Raw genomic sequence first — 20,755 nt, forward strand, 5'->3', positions numbered from 1 at the left:
AAATTTATTTTATAATGGACTTAGGCCAAACGCCTTGACCGTTGTTTCTTCAAGCATACCTATTTCCTCAAAGTTTGAAGTCGATTAGTGCAGGAGTACACATTTGCCTAACTTTTTAGCAAATGTGCACATTTACCGGTAAAAGTGTACATTTCCCAAAAGTGTACATTTACCGTAACATCTATAAATGTTAAGGTTGGCTCACTGTAATGTTTTTTATGCTAACCACATTTGTTCTAAAATAAAATATTATTTCTGAACGTGTTTTTATAAATATGAAAATAATTCCTATCCAAATAAATACGTTATTCATTACAAGTATTTAATTTTAATGAAATTTGCTCCTTTACGTCATTTGATTTAATCTATACTTATTACCTATACTAATGTTATAAAGCTGCAGAGTTTGTTTGTTTGTTTGAACGCGCTAATCTCAGGAACTACTGATCCGATTTGAAAAATTACCTTAGTGTTAGATAGCCCATTTCTTGAGGAAGGCTATATGTTATATAACATCACGCCAAGATAAGAGCACCAATAAAGAATGTACCAAAATCGTTTTTTTTTTCCTTTTGAGAGCTTCCGCTGTGTGCGCTGCGGAAACGGTTAAAGTTCGCTAAAATAATGTATGACAGAATTGTTGTCCTTTAAAAGATTTATAAAAAAGTCCGCGAGGACCTTTTGTGAGTCCGTACGGTTAGGTACCACTACCCTTTTTTTTTTTTTTCGTGTAGAGGGCCGAACCTCCTACGAGGTCCCCGCGCAAAAGGGGCGCGCGGGGTATGTGAGACTCAACGATCTGCATGGTGTTGTGAGCAGACCGCGGGCCCAAGGATTTTAGGACCCACCCACTAAACGACTCAGGTACCACTACCCTGCCTATTTTTGCCGTAAAGCAGTAATGAGTTTCGGTTTGAAGGGTGGGGCAGCCGTTGTAACTATACTTGAGACCTTAGAACTTATATCTCAAGGTGGGTAGAACATTTACGTTTACGTTGTAAATGTCTATGGGCTACAGTAACCACTTAACCAGGTGGCTTTGACAATGGCGGATCCAGGGGGGGGGGGTCATGGGGGTCATGACCACCCCCTGAGCTGGTTCCAGGACTTAGATGGACCACTAATGAATATAATGACTTTATTTATATATTTGTCACCATATAGATTTTATGTAACTACATACCTTCAATATTTAATTAATTTAATATAATATAATAACTTTGTATAATGGCAAACGTTTGGGAACGAACGCATCTAAATTTGACTATGTGACCCCCTCTTGGCGACAAAGCTGGATCCGCCCTTGGGCTTTGAGCTCGTCCACCATCTAAGCAATAAAAAAAACTACATATTTAAGTGATATAAGTATGCAACGGGAACAATTTCCGTTGAAATATTTTATGATTATATAATGAATTTTAAAATATTTACATAGGTAATTGGGTAGGCAACATCCAATGACATTATAATCTCACTTTTTAAACTCACAATATTCTAAAAAAGTCACAAAATTCTAACATATTTTTTATATTAACATATTTAATACTACTAAATAAACTATATACATATACCAAACTAAAAATAAAACTAGATAATGTAAAAAATCGACCACAAATCGCTTCCCTTGCAGGCTAGGGGGCCCAAGAGGCTGGTGGCATATCCCCGTTGAATGGCTATGCTCAACCTTTGTCCGAAATGCGCGCCAGCCCTTGGATCCCCCGAGGCGTCGATGAGAGATGCGGAAATCTCCTTGAACAGCTGACGGGCTTCCGCACCCCAAGGGCCCAAGGTCTCCACGGCAAAAGGCGAAAATATATACGGCTCTCCCAAGGCCGCATATTTACGCCTTTTATTGGTTGGTGGGGGTGTATTGCCAGACTAAATATAACCGGTCCGAGAGAGTCACCCTGCTGACAGCCGACAGCTGATTGTATTGCTTGACCATTATAGGCTAGGCTGGTTGATCCGCTGTAGCATTGCCACAGGTAAGCAAAGGTAAGTGGTATCTGGTCTTTTGCCTAGGTCAGCAAAACGCCCCTGTCCAGAGAATTGAATGCATTCTTTACATCTACCTTCAGCAACACTTCGCTTAAACCTTCTTTGAGAAAGGTGCGCGCAGCGTGAACAGCAGCCGCACACCCTCCCTTGGTTCCAAAACCTAACTGCTGCAAATCTAGCAGGATGTGCCTACAGCAGATTTTGGAAGCCACACGGTGAATTACATTGCCTACGGCAATTGGACGGATGCCACCATCCATTTTCCGAAGCGCGCAAAGGTTGGCCCCATATAACACATCAATGATGTTATTGCATACCTTCCTAGAGAATATAAGATTCACGAGGCGGGTCAAATCTTCCAGAAGTGCAGTGCCGAAGTCACCAACAACACTACAAATCAAATCTTTAAGGTGTTGTGGTGACATTCCGTCTAATCCACTGGCAGAGCCCCTACTGAAAGACATAATCGCGGCTCATATATCCTCTAGTGTAACCTTCAGGGTACGCTCAGAAGGCTCGGGGGCATCAGGCAAGTGAGTTGTTGCTAAAGGCTGCGGATGTTTAGACAACAAGGCAGCGTAGGTTTCTGGTGAGTTGGGAGCAACGACATCACTAGTAAATAAAATGTCGGCAGCACCTTTAATGTCTCTCTCATCAAATTTTAATTCAATTATTTTTGTAATTTTGTACGATATTTGTTTTTCCTGAATATTGTCTAAAGTAGACCTAAAGTTGAAGGAACAGTTGTTTTTTTTTATTTTTTGTGCAAGGGAACTTTCATGTTTGTCTTGGCTAACATGTAGCGTTTTAAACGCGAATGTCAGAAAATTCTCCCAGCTATGTTTATCGATCTCGTCGATGACATCCAGAGATCAGAACGCAGGAAGACAAAGAGGTCGCCACACACTGTCTAGCCTCGCGAGGAATTCTTTTTACCAAAGAGAGGCTTCTCTTCGAGTTTTTTTTTTTTTTTTTTTATTGCTTAGATGGGTGGACGAGCTCACAGCCCACCTGGTGTTAAGTGGTTACTGGAGCCCATAGACATCCACAACGTAAATGCGCCACCCACCTTGAGATATAAGTTCTAAGGTCTCAGGTATAGTTACAACGGCTGCCCCCACCCTTCAAGCCGAAACGCATTACTGCTTTACGGCAGAAATAGGCAGGGTGGTGGTACCCACCCGCGCGGACTCACAAGAGGTCCTACCACCAGTAAGAAGTGAGTTATTTACTTTTGCCATAAGGGCCCTCGGTGGGGGCTTCATTGGCAGTTATGTTATGAAAATTCTCATTGCTACTACATGCGGTTGCCGGCCCTTATGGCACCTACTTTTGTGTATGTGCAAACCTCTTTGTCCCTGAAAAAAACGCATTGCATGGGTTCCTGTGACGCGGTTGCACCGGACTGACTTGCGGATGTAGCCTGCTCAGGGTCGGGAGAGTAACCGTTAACATATGATAATATAAGTGTTAAATTTAAATGGTAAATTTTAAACGTACACTGTAATTTATCAACCCTAGATTCACAAACATTTGTCTCATAGACCAGGCTTGGCGCAAAAATCTTTGCTTATCTCTCGTGTATCTTCCGGGCACATCCGATATTGAGTGTTTGGTATTGTTTATTTGTTACAATTTTGACGATGACGATTTTGATATCTCCAAGGAAGATTATGTAACAGCGAAAATCAAATTAAAATTGAGGAAGAGGTCCCAGCAGATTCCGATGATGATGAACCATTGATTAGAAAAGCAGGCATTTCATGTTTTAGCAAAAATTTTCGGACTGTGGTAACGTAAGCGCAGGGAATTAATTACCAACTCTGAGGTGAGGCTTATTCGTAGACACAAATGTATTTTTATCCACGGATATAGAGGACTATTTCACTATACAATATAATAATTATAATATATAGTTTTACACTGTGATCATTTAATTTCACGTTTATTTAAATATTTTGTAGAAAATCTGAAATTTTTTCTTGACGTCCATTTTGACATTTTTTTAAGAAAATTTGTCGTGACTAAACATAATTTAAATAACTACGCATTTTTTTAAATATTTTAAATAAATGAAGGCCATTTATTTGAGAATATAAAACTAGAGATTAGGCCATTCTTTCATCCCTGCCGCTAGATCCCAAGATCTAATAAATACTAAAACTGATAAGTTTTTACATAGCATACAACAAAGGATTTTCAGTTACCACGTTATAAAAAGGCTAAATTGAAACACTGATATTTTTCATAATAGAAAAAATTCTCATCGTTTAATTTTACAAAAAACCTTATAATCTGCGTTTCTTTGTATATAATTAATTTAAATTAGTTTAACTCATGCAAATACAGTGAAACAAAAATAGATTCCTATTATTTAACTTCAACAATACAAACAAAAAATATAAACAAAATGCTCGCACAAAAGACTTGTACGAATCCCGATTGTTCAATAAGTTGTATATATATAAAGTTGTATTATTACTGATTAATTCATTTACAAATTAACTTGGCTCCGAATATCTTTAGAAAATGCTTACTACACTGTTACTATTATCATGTGCATTTTTCGGTGCTTCGGGTGAAAATGGTAAGTTTAAATAGTTTTATTTTCGTACTTCCTCTTCTTGCCCTTATCCTACCATATGAGATCAGTGCGTCATGTCCTTTTTTGCATTCTGGCCTATCATACGTCACTTCCGCATTCACAGCCTTCTCTCACATATCCTCTTTAAAAAAGTACGTCCAATTTAAAAAAAGTCTTTTAAGGACCATTCATTCAAGTTTTCTTTACCTTGGCCCTACTGTTAAGAAAAATCTTTGCTGGGTAAGCGAATACACTGTCCATACCTACCAACATCCTATCCATTCATAAATGGTTACAGGAGCCTATAGAACCGTCGTGAATGCCGTCACTCCCCTTCAGATATGACTTCAAAATCTCAATTGTATTGTTGTTGCTCTCCTGCCCTTCAAACGTGACCATATAACTGCTTCACGGCAGAAAAGTGGAAGGATGGTGGTGGATGGGGAAGGATGGTGGTGGTGGTGGACGGTAATGTAGAAACTGCATACCTAAGTACACCGAATCTTTCAAATCGGAAATCATAATTGTGCTGACGATGTTACTAACCCGTACAAGATCATGTAGCAGCATCCCTTATCGCTAACAGTACAGTTGTGGAAATTGTATTAATTTGAAGAATTTATTTTACTGCTCATTGGTGAATGTGCACCATTTTTTAATTGAGAAAATTGTCTCTATCTTAATAAAAAGATTACCGGTGGGATCACCGACCAACTTGGGGTGGTATATGGGCCTATGGGCCTGTGGGGTGGTATATGGGCAGCAAAATATTCTGATCGTCTTGTTTAATGGGCTATAGATGCGTGAACTGTTTTTTTTTCACATCAATCCACGAACTGTCCTGACCAATAAAATCACTACACTAAGTAGATAAATTACCACGTAGTCCAATAAGGAATAATCGATTTCGTTTTCAGGAAAATGCAAAATTACAGACAAGCAATGCATTGTTTTGTTCAGCAATTCTGTCTTTGAAAAAATATTCGAAGCTGATAATAATCAAAACATTGATCCCATGTATATAGAGTTCGTAGAAGGAAATTTTCCTGACCGGAAGATCAAGTTAACAAATATTTCCATGACTGGCTATAATACCTGTAAAGTCTTCGATTTATAGTAAGAACATATTTTTAGTTTTCAGTACTTAATAATAGGTTGGAGAAAAAGTCTTTTCGCATTATAGTATGCATGCACTGTAATAAAATCTCTTTGACCATACTGTTTGTATCTGACTGGTTTTGATATCATGAAAAGTTTAAATTTTAAAGAAGATAATTCCAAATTCAAATTGGGAAAATGTCTGATTTTATTTATTTTTCGTAATGTCAAGATAAGTGAATCTAATGAAGAAATTCGATACATTTTAAAATTTTACTACAAAAAAGGTAAAGATGCACGTCGCTCTGGTCGCCCTATTACGGATAAAATGAATGCCAGTTTTTAAAAAGTGGAGCAAGATCGGGGCATATCTGTAGTTACGACAAGAACTAGGAATTGACCACAAAACAGTTTTGGCGCATTTGAAAATCTCGATATTTGGGTACCACACGAGCTCACTGAAAGCAACCTAATGAACCATGTACTCATTTGTAATTTTGTATTACGACGTAATGAAACTGAACTATTTTTGAAGAAGCTGATAGCTGGTGATGAAAAGTGGATCTCGTACGATACGAACGTGCGAAAAAGGCGTGGTCAAAGGCCGGTTAGGCTTCACAGACTCTGGCGAAACTCGGGTTAACTCGCAACAAGGTGATGCTGTGTGTGTGGTGGGATTGGAAGGGTATTATTCATTACGAGCTATTACTACCAGGCAGGACCATCGATTCTGAACTCTACTGTGAACAACTGATGCGATTAAAGCAAGAAGTTGAGAAAAAACGGCCGGAATTAATCAACAGAAGGGGTGTGGTTTTTAATCACGATAACGACACTCCTCACACATCTTTAGCCACTCAGCAAAAATTAAGAGAGCTTGGCTGGGAAGTGTTAATGCATCCGCCGTATAGTCCTGACCTTGCACCTTCAGTTTTCCACCTGTTTCGGTTTCTTCAGAATTCTTTAGGCAGTGTCAGGTTAATATCACGAGAGGACAGCCAAAACCAATTGTCGCGGTATTTTGATCAGAAGCCCCAAAATTTCTATAGCATTATGGTACCTACATACTTTAGTTAAATGTAAAAAATAAACTATATTAAAAAATTTTGTAAATTTCTTAAAAAATGAGAAGAAACTTTTCACCGACCTATTATATAGTTAGATATTTGTATTGTATACTTTGCCTGTCACAATTGATATTCACATGCCTGTAGTAAATACATTTGTAGACATTGTGGCCTAATGTATTAGTCGCCCGATGTCCTATCCCGCATTTCGAACCGGCAAGATACGTATTTTTCCAAGAAAATACGTACTTAATAAGTTTTTTATTATGTAATGTACCAAAAGCTACGTGCGACACATTACGACATTATCACTGTAACACTTTTTCGAATGAACACCACACTAACTCAAAAGGCTTAGTCCTCTTGAGCCTTCTCACTAAGTCTGTATTGTCGAGGAGTTAGATACCCTCCACATTCACATGATGGTGAAGCCTGTGTTCATGAGCTTTAGCATATTTTGCAATTACTTCGCGGACAGGCTCAATAATAAGGTCCCGGTAAAGATTGTCATTTCTTATGTACCAGGGTGCGTTCACAATATCCCTGAGAACTTTATTTTGGAAGCGCTGTACTATTCTGACGTTAGTTTCTTTGTTACAACCCCAGAGATGTATACCATAAGTCCAGACTGGCATTAAAACTTGTTTGTATAGCATTAATTTATTGAGTACCGACAACGAGGACCGTCTTCCAAGTAGCCAGTACAACTTTCTGTATCTTATTCTTGTTCTTCTCGTTTTTTCTGACTTGAGCTTTCCACAGCAAATTCGCGTCAACGGTTCGCGCCAAGAGATCTGGCCATAAATACTGTTACGTAAAAACTTTTCTTTTTTTTTAATTTTAATTATTTTAATATGGAACACGTATATTATTTTAAAAACTTTTTTCGATTTCGCGCCATTTCACATATTTTTTCGTGTCATTATCAAATTACCATATGAAATGGGCTGTTAAAGAAAATAGAATTGCAGTGATCGCCTTGCACAAAATGGGTATGGAGCCGTCGGTCATATTTCAGACACTTCAAAAGCTTGGTATCAGCCGTATGTTCGTATATCGTACTATCAACAGATACAACAACACTTCATCTGTTGAAGACCAGAAAAGATCGGGGCCGCCGCGTGCTGGTAGAACTACAAAGGCTGTTAATGCTGTTAAAGTCAGAATTCTTCGCAACCCCATTAAGAATATCGCGAGAAATGAAGATTCCCGCTAGAACTCTGTCGCGTATTTTAAAACAGACTTGAAACTCGGTGCTTATCGTCGATATACAGGACATGCCCTAAATCAATCTTTACAATTAAAGAGAGTGGATCGATCAAAATGCCTTCTGTCGCGATACGCAGGTGACAGACACAGAAATATCCTCTTTCCACTGGTGAACGTGATCAATAGCTATTTGTGCTTTCTACTGCTTCTTCGTGACTATTTCCAATAGCCATTATGGATATATCATCAGAAAAAGTCGCAACAGCACTATTATCTATGTGGGGAATGCCGCAAGTGATACAGGACCGGCCCTAAAACAATCCTTGTGGTACTCCAGCTTTATTGCTTTTAGCTCTGAACAGGCATTGTTTTGCCTAACTCTAAAAACCCTATTAGATATATATGATTCCAGAATATCCAGAAAATATCTAGGTAATAGTGATTTAAGTTAAATATCGGGCCTTCATGCCATACTGGTCAAAAGCTGAACTATGTTTATGAAGATGGTAAACAGACTTCCTTTCTTCAAGCGTATTTTCGATTTTATTAAAAATTCTGTGGACTTGGTCAATTGTAGAATGCTTTCTCGAAATCCGAATTGGTGACACACACCAATTAGTATTCACGAACATTAAATAACATTTAGAAATAAGCCTCTAAGGTAAGTTAAGAAATAATCTTAGATGTATTTTTAAATCGCCAACTTTGGAACTTGCATATTAATTTTAGTTCAGGGTGGCCCCACACAACTTTTGAACTTCAAGAGAAGGCAACTTCAGGATTTTGAATTTAACTTCAAAATTTTAAACCTTATAATTCAAATTTCACAATACTGATACGAACCATGCACGGAATTCACAAATGTCTTGTAATTATATATTATTACTAGCGTATTCGCCCGCTTCGCTGGGCATTTAAATTAACATTATTATTTATGTCATTGTTATTAGGGAGTCCAACACTAATATAATATTAGCCTATCTTTCACTAGTTATAACGGACATCCGTAAAAACCACTGTATATTTATATATTAGTATAGATTAACCACTACTATTGAACTTAGACTGAGATACCTAATTATAATTTCAACTTTACTTTAATTTACAGTTGGGACATAGAACATCTTTATTGAACTTAGAATTATACTGTTTGGGTTTTTCGATTAATGGCAATATGAGATGTCTGGACCGGCTGTGACAGTTCCTACTGAAGAAAAAGGAAAATTTAATATTGATACAAGTAAGTCATTGATATACAAATTTCAAAACAGTAATTTAAGAATTAAATACAAGGCGATGGCGACAACTTTTTAATCCAAGAAGAGATATTTCTGATGATCCGCTCTAAAAATATCCGCTAACACATTGTGAGCGATCATTTCACATATCAGAGATGACCGACTAAAACTTATCGCCCAATAACACGCGTCCAAACCCCGGATGGGAAAAAAAACTCAACCGAGGAAGGCTGGGAAAAAGGCAACGGGTATCACGTGGAGAGCTGTCTCCTCATGATCCTTATCCGCTAGACGCAAAGTAGCGGTCACTAGCACCACAACAACCGGGACTATCCGGTGATAAACCATTCGATGTTCGTCCCGATGGCATCGCTAAACCCTAGGAAACCATGTTAAACCAGAACCAGTGTTGGGCGGGAAATGCAGTCATCCGTCACTTAACCAGGTCACTTTCGCAAACACTTCATCCTCTTGATGATTTCAAAACTGATTGCAAAAGACACTTAAAACACTATAGGGTACCAGGATTTTGGGCAAATCTCTACCCCAACCTGGCTGGACGCTGGCGGGTTGATGCTGAGAGATATCGTAAATCGCCTACCAATTGTCAGCTCAAAAAAATGCTCCGTAGCGACCAGTCGGAACCACCAAGGACACAGAGCCACGCCTCCCGTGCGAAATAGATTGCGAGTGTAAACTCTACCGTATCCAAGAGGCGCTCACAGAGATAGTACGCTATTTTTTGGCTGGAACCGAACCTCCTACGAGGTCCCTGCTTAAGCTATAATCCAAAAGATATTGGAGAAACTACGGCGGTCAAGAGTCGCCACCCAGGCAGTGCCACTGGTGCGAGTTACCCAGTCACCGTAGACTCGCTGAATCGCTTAGATGCACGGCAGGTCAGCTGTAGGATCGTACAGCTGGCTGGTAGCGTGTCTCCAGTAAATAAAAATCTATAATAGAAAACCAGTACTTCTCTCAATCTGTCATTATTGATGTTTTCACAGCCACGTCATTTATTTGTATGGTATGCACAGACACGAAGATAGCATTTTAGCCCTATAATCACCGGTACGTGAGGAATATAGATCTTCACGATAACCTAAATCTAAGTACCGATACGTAAGTATCTTAAGGAAGCGTTCAGAACGCTACTTCGACAAAGCGGTGCGACACGAAAAACCCTCTTATCGTGGTCGCCGCTAATTACTTATTCGACTGCGACAGGGCAATGCAAAGCCGCCCGTCGGCCCGAAACATGTCTTGTCAGATCCCCCAGAGTCACTCTCGGTACTTTTAGGACCCTCTCTATAAATTATATGAACTAGCAAACAGCAAAGGCATTAAATGTTTTCAGAGATTGTCTCTGCAACTTTCGGTCGAAGCCTAAAACGAAATCAAACTGATAATTTTTAATGAAAAATTGAGTAATTATGTTTCAGAAAGCTACAAGTTAATGCCGAACACAACATTTGAACTTGTGCAAACTGTTGGAATAAAACTCTTTTTCATATTAGGACTTCATCGTCAAGGTGTCGCCATTGGAGAAAGTGGCGTTACATTTCACGAATCTTTATAACGGGCAGGAAAATACCAAGTAAGTGCAATTATTGTGATTGCAATACGTCACTTTCACTAACACATTAAGAAACAATACCGTGTAATCAAAAAGGCAAAATGATTTGGATATTTAAAGGCTTATTGTGAACCCACAGGGGTAAATCACACTTATCTACTGCTATGGGGCGATGGGAAAACCACTATACAATATTATTGAGACACAATAATATTGTATAGTGTACAATATTATTGATTAGGTTTGAAAGGCGGGGCAGTCGCTGTACTATAAAACTGATACTTAGAATTCATGTCATCTCAAAGAGACCGGTATTCTACCGTTCGTTACGCCATGTTATGATGGTCTATGAGATCCAGTGACTGCACTGTACTGTATCAAACCAGACTGTATATGGACCACAGTCCATACTTTCGAGGTCACTCAGAGTACCATGGAAGGCTATTTTTCTAAAAAATACAAACCAAAGCTTTTACTGGGATCCACGACTATATCTCCAACTCTCGAGTCCGACTTCTACGGTGTAGTAGCTTTGTAATACGAATGACGCTTACTTAGTTGAATAACTTAGCTAACATTTTTTACAGGTGCCAAATTTTTAGCACAAGAGCACTGGAGAAATATTATCTACACTCTTCAAGATAAGTTCGCTTCAACCTGCTTCAGGAATGTATATGTAGCTTTAAATAAAGTATTTACGACAATGCCATTGGAAGAATATTTCGAATTGTAGTTTCCATAAAATTTATAAGTAATATAAATTTAAATACTGATTAATTGAATTTTTTTCAATAACTTGTTTTTTTTTCTATCTAATTAAAATTAACTCTAATAAAAATCACGCGTTAGACTAAACACCGCTGTTTATGATCACTGTAATTATAAAATACTGTCAAGTGGTTACCGTAGACACGACTCATAGAAATAAACAAGTACCTTAGTACCGATTGAGCACATGTATTCCAAAAAAGTTATATACCAACAAAAAGTGGTCCTTTAATACTTTCGTAAATCAAAACGTTTTAGATATATAATTAATCTAATCGTTAATAGTTTTAGAAAAACTTTCATTTATCCATAAATATGTGCAAGTTTCGAGTCTGCTGGCATCTCGTTACTCTCGCGTACGTTCATATCTAATAAATCAGAATGAAACAGATAGAAAGTCGCACCGGGAGCATAGCATATTCTCGTTAAGTGAGTCAACCCAGCTTTTTTTGGACATGATGGAATCCCCTTACATCGTTGAACCCATTGGGGTTCGTAAGTGGAGCATGTCGATGCTGAACCAACTAAAACTCTTTTCAACTTAGCTATTACTATCGCTAATTAGTTCTCTGTCATACGTCTATGAATAATCAGATAGCTTCTCTGAAATATCATCGATAACCGTAAAATGTATCGACTCAATCGGTACAATGCCTTGGAATCTATCAATCTAAAAAAAAACTACGTGCGTACAAAGTACACATGTCAGTAGTGAAACTTTTTTGGCGAACTAATTTATAAGTCTTGCTTATATTTATACAAATCTAAAACTTTAGATTTCCGAGACTTATAGGAAGGGAAAAAGGAATATATGTTCCCGCCAAAAGTCTGTCAAATGTCAATCTCAAACCTCAGCGTTGACAGTCACATTATGTTTAGATTTCTAAATTGTAAATGACTAATATTTTGCCAATTGAATTGACTAATTTAATTTCATGCTATTTGATTAATGTTCCAAATTCTTTTCATTTCATTTCAATTCCTATATTAACATTTTTCACAAAAAATTATAAAATTTTAGGCTGTATGGTATGATACATTTGCCTTTCCAGTTGGAAAAATACAACAACTACTACTACTGACATTTGACAAATACTTAATTTTAATAGTAGTTTGATGTCACTTCCGTTGCATACCTGCGTGACGTTCTGTAAAATGTTTACCCTCATGCGCCTAAAGAAGTTACACTTCAAAAAATATGGTAAATTTTAGTATGTAATATTTATCAAAAACTGAACATAGTTCAATAGAAACATGTCAAATTTGTTGCATTTGACAAAAATCCCGCAAATATCTACCAAATTTATTTTATAATGGAGTTAGGCCGAACGCCTTGACCGTTGATTTCTTCAAGCATACCTATTTCCTCAAAGTTTGAAGTCGATTAGTTAATTAATGTCATTGTCTCCTAATTGTTTTTGACTTTGGGACTTAGGAGTTCTTGGTGAACTACTAAACCACTAAATACTTTAATCCGTTTTGTGGGTACCGCGAAGTTTTGATTGCGTTAAGCTTTGATACCAGCAAATTAGTTACCATAAGCCGTTTGGACGATTAACCCGGCCAGCGCTTTCGAGGAAGAAGGGAAGAGAGCCGCTAGCAATTTGCACTTCAGTTCAAATACTAACAGTTTGTTTTAAGATTTACATATGTAATTTACAAAGGAAAACCCGATCGATGCTCATAGAGCTGAACGGAAAAAAATGTAGTAATCAATCCTTCATTTTAACTACAAATTATTTTTAAAAAGTCATTTTGGTGCCCTGAAACTCTTATGGGGCAGTATTTGTGCAAAATCACTGGCTCGGCGGCAGAGGGTCATCCGCCGTATCCTTTTACAAATTAATGGACTTACAGAAGTTGAACATTATCTTCCACTAATAGCTATCGCGTCTCCCGCGATTGTCAAAGATTAAGTTCTACTTAAGTGACGTGGACACCGTACGGTGGGGCTCCATCATATGCGGACAGCGGACCGTGGTATCAACCACGCACACCGAAGCACACATGCCCGGTAAGCTCAGTCAGTATACTCAGTTGATTGGCAATTTCGACCCTTAATACTAGGGCTATAAGATACAGTGCTAGCCTTAACTTTCCCAAAGAGGTATTAGATTAGGCAGCCGGTCTTGGAATTTCAAGCGACATCAAGTTTGTGAAATGGTATGGTTCGGATCCCATCTAGTTAGAGAAAGGTAATAAGAATAACAAAAGTGTCAGTCTGTGCTTTATAAATCTACTAGAGTGGCTTTTATCATAATTTCAACTGTATTTAAGAGCTTATAAGCAGGCTTCCGTGGTGTAGCTGACATATTTCAAACTCAAATCGAATACTAAAAATGAGCTACTGTTAAAACGGACCGCCCAAAAATGATAAAGATTTGCCAGTATTTTGTTTAATATGATACAAACCTTTTATTGTATGGGAACAAAACAAACTTGATATTTGACCTTGGCTCACGAACAAAGTTATTTCCAGAGTCTAACACGACACTTAGATATGAATTTATAAATAGTACACAATGAAATTGTCAATATAATCGCGTCATTATAATCGTTTTAATTAAAAAACAACGAAGAAATATTCATTTATCTAGTCATTATAAAATACAGTTTAAATAATAGCTCATTTTTCAACCAACATATTATAACATTTAAACGTGTCGCTTTTAAGAAAAACAATAACAACCAGTTAAGACTATGGGCTGTGAATTCGCTAAAGTCTAGTGTAAAGATCCGCCTCGTGGTGAGTGGTCATGAGCGGTCAAGAACACACTTCGACAAAGCGGCACGACACGAGAACCCTCTCATCGTGGCCGCCGGTAACTACGTTCCCGATCCTGCGGACAGAATGTAAAGCAGTCGACGTCGCCCAAGACACGTCATTTTGGATCCTCCCGATCCACTAACGGTGCTTTTAGGTACCTCAAGCGCCAGTCATCGTTCTCAAGGGCTCGACGAGTAAATTAACCAACAGCCCACTGAGTTTCTCGTAAGGAGCGCTGCTGAATCCTCCTTTGATTCTCGCATGGATGGTGGATCACCTGATGATCAGTGGCTACCGTCACTCCTAGACTTCAGCGATGCCAGGGGCAGAGCCAAGCCGCTGCCTACCGTTAAGCTCTCTCCACAAGCCTCGTTTGAAGAAGGATATGATCAAACACTTATTCATGCCATTTCGTTTTTAATGAGCGTACAAATGTTCCAAACAAATATATTTTTAAATATCTTAAAGGTCGCAGCTAAAGTTTCTTCGAAAATGAGAACCTAGTCTAAAATTATTAATATTTCATCAAACTGGTTATTAATTATTCTTTGAATTACTGGTTAATTGTCCGTTTAATTTTTTTTTATTTATTAAGTAAACTAAGAACTCATTAAATAAGTACAAAGTTACGTTTTATTTTGTTGTTGACGAGTGGTGTTGATTATTTATTTATTTGTTGTTGTTATGTTTTTTTTAAAAGGATGTAGTTATGCGTAGGCAGTGGACTGTCAAGAAACCTTGATTATTTTTTCCTTGACTGTACTGGATAGATGAAGTTCACCGTTCAACTAATGTCAAATGACTTCCAGAACTCATAGATCTCGCAGCAAGAACCCCGGTATCCACGGTGAAATATGAGACCGAGTTCTCAAGTCCATTGAAATAATGACTGAATCTTGAATAAGTCTTCAACTGCATAAATGGGTAACTTGTGGGTTGCATTATATGATACATTGTTTAATCGTGGAAGTCTTTCGATACACGAAAAGAGTACCAACATATAGATGAGAAAATATTAATCAATCACGGATTTTTAAACTATTGTCTATTTGTTATTGGTCACATACTGCTAGTAACCTTAACGGGTTATAATAACTGCACCAAATGTGTTGGTGAAACTCATGGGGCTCAATCTGAGAGAATTAGCGAACACTAGTCCCGGCAAGGGCACTGCTTCGTTGAATCTACCACCGCGACCCATTGAGAAAATCCGGTAAAAAACTCAGTCACTCAGTGTGTCTTTATCATTTCCATACTGTTTATTTATTATGTGTATGTAAGTATATTAGTATATAAATCAATTAGTTACATATTTCATATTATATGTAAACGGTATACTTAGTCTGGCCATAAATACTGTTACAATTAAAAATAAACAAAATATTACATTTGAATTTGGAATCTGTCATTTTTATATGAATCCTCATTGAGCTTTCTCATTTTGGCGCCAATACATTGTACAATATTTTGCGATATTAAAATGGAGTGGGGTGATAAAGAGAACCGATTCGCTGTGATTGCATTACACAAAGTAGGTATGGAGCCAAATGCAATTTTTAACTCTCCATACGCTTAGTATTAGTAAAATGTTTGTGTACCGGGCTATTAATAGGTGCAATGAGACCTCCTCTGCTTGTGACAGAAAAAGATCTGGCCGTCCACGTAGTATTCGTACGAAAAAGGTGGTCAAAACAGTAAGGGAAAGAATTCGAAGAAATCCTGTCCGAAAGCAAAAGATTTTATCTCGGGAGATGAAGATTTTTTTTATTGCCCTTGTAGGCAGACGAGCATACGGCCCACTTGATGGTGAGTGGTTACCGTCGCCCATGAACTTCAGCAATGCCAGGGGCCGAGCCAAGCCGCTGCCTACAAATAGCACCTAGAACCATGTCACGTATTTTAAAAGGTAATTTAGGACTTGCAGCCTATAAGAGACGTACTGGTCATTTCTTAACTGATAATTTAAAAGAGAATAGGGTGGTAAAATCGAAACAACTACTGAAGCGGTACGCAAAGGGAGGTCATAGAAAAATTTTGTTTACGGATGAGATTTTTTTTACAATTGAGCAACATTTTAACAAACAAAATGACCGTATTTATGCTCAAAGCTCGAAGGAAGCTTCCCAATTAGTCGACAGAGTGCAACGTGGGCACTATCCGACTCCAGTGATGGTTTGGTGGGGTATTAGCTATGAAGGAGTGACTGAGCCGTACTTTTGTGAAAAAGGTATCAAAACATCAGCACAAGTGTATCAAAATACCATTCTTGAGAAGGTAGTGAAGCCCCTTTACAACACCATGTTCAATAGTCAAGAATGGTCCTTCCAGCAAGACTCGGCGCCAGGTCATAAAGCTCGGTCTACGCAGTCTTGGTTGGAAACGAACGTTTCGGACTTCATCAGAGCTGAAGACTGGCCGTCGTCTAGTCCCGATCTTAATCCGCTGGATTATGATTTATGGTCAGTTTTAGAGAGTACGGCTTGCTCTAAACGCCATGATAATTTGGAGTCCCTAAAAAATTGCTTTTTGAATGTAAATTGTGTTTTCATGTGCAGTAAAGTGTTGAGTTGAGTTGCACGTCGTAGAGAATATTGGGTGTTATAAGCTCACACAAGCTGGTTATACTGTTCTGTCTATTTATTTCTGCTGTAATTACTTAAATGCTGCTGCTTAGGAAATGACAGACAGTGAGATAATTGATTTCCAAGGTAAACAGTTTTTTATTTCTAGCACTTAACTTTGACTAACGTGCTACAGGAAAACTCAGAATATTTTACTAATTATCCTGTCCGGATTGTTCCGGATGTTCATTACAGAAGCGCAAAATCTCACCAACTCTTTTATAGGATTTTAATATCTGAAGTGTAATTAGATTCGTCTCAGTTATGAGAGTGAGGTTTTTCTTTTATTTCGAAACAGCATCTGTAAAAAGAATAAAAACTTAAAAATAATTAAGTACCTACCCAAAAAAAAAGTGTGAAATAAACTTAATTAATAGTAATGAATAATATGAATAATGAATAATAATCAAATAGTAATGAATAAATCAGTGGACCGATGACTTGCGGCAATATGCTGGAGAAGATAGGCTGCGGAAGGCGGGGGATCGCTCATTGTGTCCTACATCCAACATAGGAGAGATACAGGCTGATGATGAATGATGAAATAAAATATCAGTGTGAGATCTAACCGTTGCTATCTTCAATACCTTTACTAACATTCAAGATTTATTTATATGTTATTATTTCTCGTTTTTTTTGTTCATATTTTTAATGGTGTCGAGTTTTTTGCTGTTGTTAACTATTTGATTGACCTCTATATCACGATGACTTTTTATTTTAATCACGCAATTTCGGATAGGATTAAGTTTAATGTTTCAAAAAAATAGGTTCCCTAAAAATTGGATTCGACACAGCCGATAAAACATTATTTAGATTTAAAATAGTATTTTAAACACGATATAGCGTTCTAACATTCGTATTCTTATGTGTGTGTTTAATGAACACACACAAGAATACAATTTATCTTACCCAGCAGCCATAGCTGATAGCTAAAATAATTCTTGGCCATCAGCTATAGCTGATAGCGGCAGCTGTGTACTATTCGCAAACAAATCGATTTTTTTTTCTACATTTGTATAAAGGATAAAAGTGACGTACGTAATACAAAAACTTTGATAAAAACAACACAGCGGAACGAAGAATATATAAGCAATGATTCTCCATATAGAATTAACAGTGTAGCATAGGCTTACAACGTAAACAGTATTAAATATGCATGTAACATACTTTGTAACGTTTTTAAGTGTTATTTGTATTGTAAATTCACACCACGTGAGTTTGTTTTTCTTTTTCTTAACTTAAACTTAAAATTTATAATAACATTTAATACTTAAGACGGCGGACTTCTATTTAATAAGTCGAATCTACTTGTGGTGATAGCCTGCGTAGAAGAGAAGATATTTGAAATGCCCGAATCTCGCATTATAGAGATAAGATTGAATACTTTTTTTTATTGCTTAAATTGGTGGACGAGCTCACAGCCCATCTGATCTTAAATGGTTACTGGAGCCCATAGACATCTACAATATAAATGCGCCACCCGCCTTAAGATATAAGTTCTAAGGTATCATCAGTACAGTTACAACAACTGCTCCGCCCTTCAAACCGAAACGCTTTACTGCTTCACGGCAGAATTAGGCGGAGTGGTGGTACCTAACCGTGTGGACTCACAAGAAGTCCTGCCACCAGTAATTACGCCTTGTCCAAGGAAGACGTAAACGTTTGTTTTCAAAGTAAACATAAACTACATAATAACGAATATAAGCTTAAAGTAGTCATTAGTTGAGACGTTCGTTGGCGATTGGAAATTTTAAATGAATAATGTTTGTATTTCTAGCATCGTTCATAAATAGATGCAAATATGGTGATTCAGAATGTACTAAAGAGAGCACTGTAGTTGCCATACCGACTTTTGCTGCTGGCCTACCCGAGTATGGTGTTGAAAAGCTAGATCCGGTTACATTCAACAAAGTGGATGCCAGTTCTCCTAATCTCAAGTTTATACTGACTGACGTTGAAGTTACAGGACTTAGTGGTTGCAAACCAAAGCAGATTCAGTAAGTTGATTTTGATTCAAAATGTATAAATAAATACACCTATGCCCCTTAGATTTTTCTATTTAAAACCGAAATAAACTCTATCAATTCGATTATTTATTAAGACAAAAGTAAAACATTTTTATAGCTACTTTAAGTGTACGTAATATATAGGTAAAGCTTACAGTAACTCTTTATCTGTTAAGTTGTAAACGACCAAAAATTTAAGTTTTATTTCAAAAATATAAATTTTTTTTTTAGCAATTTTTTACACATATTACATGTAAATAAGCTCCAAAAAAGCTGTAAAGTCGATAATTTTTCATTTCTGATACGTAAATAACTCGCGCTTGTAATAAAAATAAGAGATTTCTTTCACTTGCTTTCACTACCACTTCATGCTTGCGATAGAAAATACGTTTCCCTAAATGTATATTATACTTCACAATACGGGGAGTTCTACATTAATGTCTTCAGTGAACCAGATGAATGAGACCCAAAAATGTTTTAACGAATATACGAATATGCAGCCATATATACTTTTGTAAATAAATAAATAAATATTAATTTATAAGCCGCGTAAAACCGAAATCATATAAACATTTTGTCGACGTCGCCCAAAGCACGTCATTACGGATCCTCCTGATCCGTTAACGGTGCTCTTAGGCACCACAAGCACCGGTCACCGTCCGCGTCGAACCCGTCGCTTGCGACGAAGGGCTCGACGAGCGAATCAACCCTCAGACATAGAGGAGAGTCACTGAGTTTCTCGCCGGATCTTCTCAGTGGGTCGCGTTTCCGATCCGGTGGTAGATTCTTCGAAGCACTGCTCTGGCTAGGGTCAGTGTTTGCTACACTCCAGTTTGATCCCCGTGAGCTCATCTACACACGTTAGGGTGAAACTTAAATAGCCTCTCAAGGCTATCAGCATAGGTAGAAAAAAAATCATTAATTTCAAAGTAAGGAAATAAGGGTACAGAGAAAGGTCTGACTTAAGTTTAGTCAATTCATTAGTAATGTAAGTAGGTATATAAAAAAGTGACTTTTGCAGACACGGCTCGAAACTGGAATTGAAGATTTTATGTCAAGCCAAATTAAATGGCAACTACGAGCTTAACGGTCAAGTCCTCGTTTTGCCGATTAAAGGAAAAGGAAAAATTCACGTCGACTTGAGTAAGTTGAAAACAACATAACATTTACATCGAATAATAGTTTTTTTTTTTTTATTGCTTATATGTGTGGACGAGCTCACAGTCCACCTGGTGTTAAGTGGTTACTGGAACCCATAGACATCTACAGCGTAAATGCGCCACACACCTTGAGATATAAGTTCTAAGATCTCAGTATAGTTACAACGGCTGCCCACCCTTCAAACCGAAACGCATTATTGCTTCACGGCAAAATAGGCGGGGCGGTGGTACCTACCGTGCGGACTCACAAGAGATCCTACCCAGTAAAAACTTACCGAACTTACCTTACTTACCGAATTTAACAGTTTTAACATTAGTCACTGTTTTAAACATTTTTCTCAGCCAATTAAAATTCCACGTGCTATCTATGATTTGAATTCATGCATAAACATTGATTCCTCCACAAGGTCTATACTAGATACTTACTAATATACAGGAAATTGCGATTACAAATCTATGAAGCAAAAAAGTTTTTTTTTTTGTTTTTATGGCTGTATCCTTCTTTAAAACTCTGAATAAGCAATGAACCTTCTATTAGTTTTCTATCTATTTGCTTTCTACTGCAAATGACCATGGCCTACGATTGAAATGTGGCAAAGAATTTGCCTCGTATCTCTGTATTTTATATGCTCCAATTACATTTTTATCAAGACTACGGAAAGA

The 20,755-nt window shown here is 37.5% G+C and overlaps 1 protein-coding gene, 1 long non-coding RNA gene and 1 pseudogene across 2 annotated transcripts; 2 read left to right on the plus strand and 1 right to left on the minus strand.

Annotated features, from left to right (window-relative positions):
- Nucleotides 1-2,018: 2,018 nt before the first annotated feature.
- LOC149500126 (uncharacterized) lies at nucleotides 2,019-3,263 on the minus strand (annotated as a pseudogene).
- A 1,245-nt stretch (nucleotides 3,264-4,508) lies between these two features.
- LOC114247636 (uncharacterized) lies at nucleotides 4,509-10,778 on the plus strand. Its single transcript, XR_016325240.1, has 4 exons — nucleotides 4,509-4,585; nucleotides 5,500-5,698; nucleotides 9,065-9,196; nucleotides 10,637-10,778. It is a non-coding gene; the product is annotated as an uncharacterized LOC114247636 (long non-coding RNA).
- A 7,283-nt stretch (nucleotides 10,779-18,061) lies between these two features.
- Fmxg18c17 (odorant binding protein fmxg18C17) lies at nucleotides 18,062-20,102 on the plus strand. Its single transcript, XM_089737436.1, is given in 4 exon segments — nucleotides 18,062-18,127; nucleotides 18,130-18,138; nucleotides 18,704-18,923; nucleotides 19,954-20,102. Coding segments are annotated over 4 exon segments (420 nt in total). The 5' UTR covers nucleotides 18,062-18,078; the 3' UTR covers nucleotides 20,096-20,102.
- The last annotated feature ends 653 nt before the right edge of the window (nucleotides 20,103-20,755 follow it).

The sequence above is a fragment of the Bombyx mandarina genome, chromosome 23 (genome assembly GCF_030267445.1).
Source record: "Bombyx mandarina strain Sakado chromosome 23, ASM3026744v2".
Taxonomy (NCBI): domain Eukaryota; kingdom Metazoa; phylum Arthropoda; class Insecta; order Lepidoptera; family Bombycidae; genus Bombyx; species Bombyx mandarina.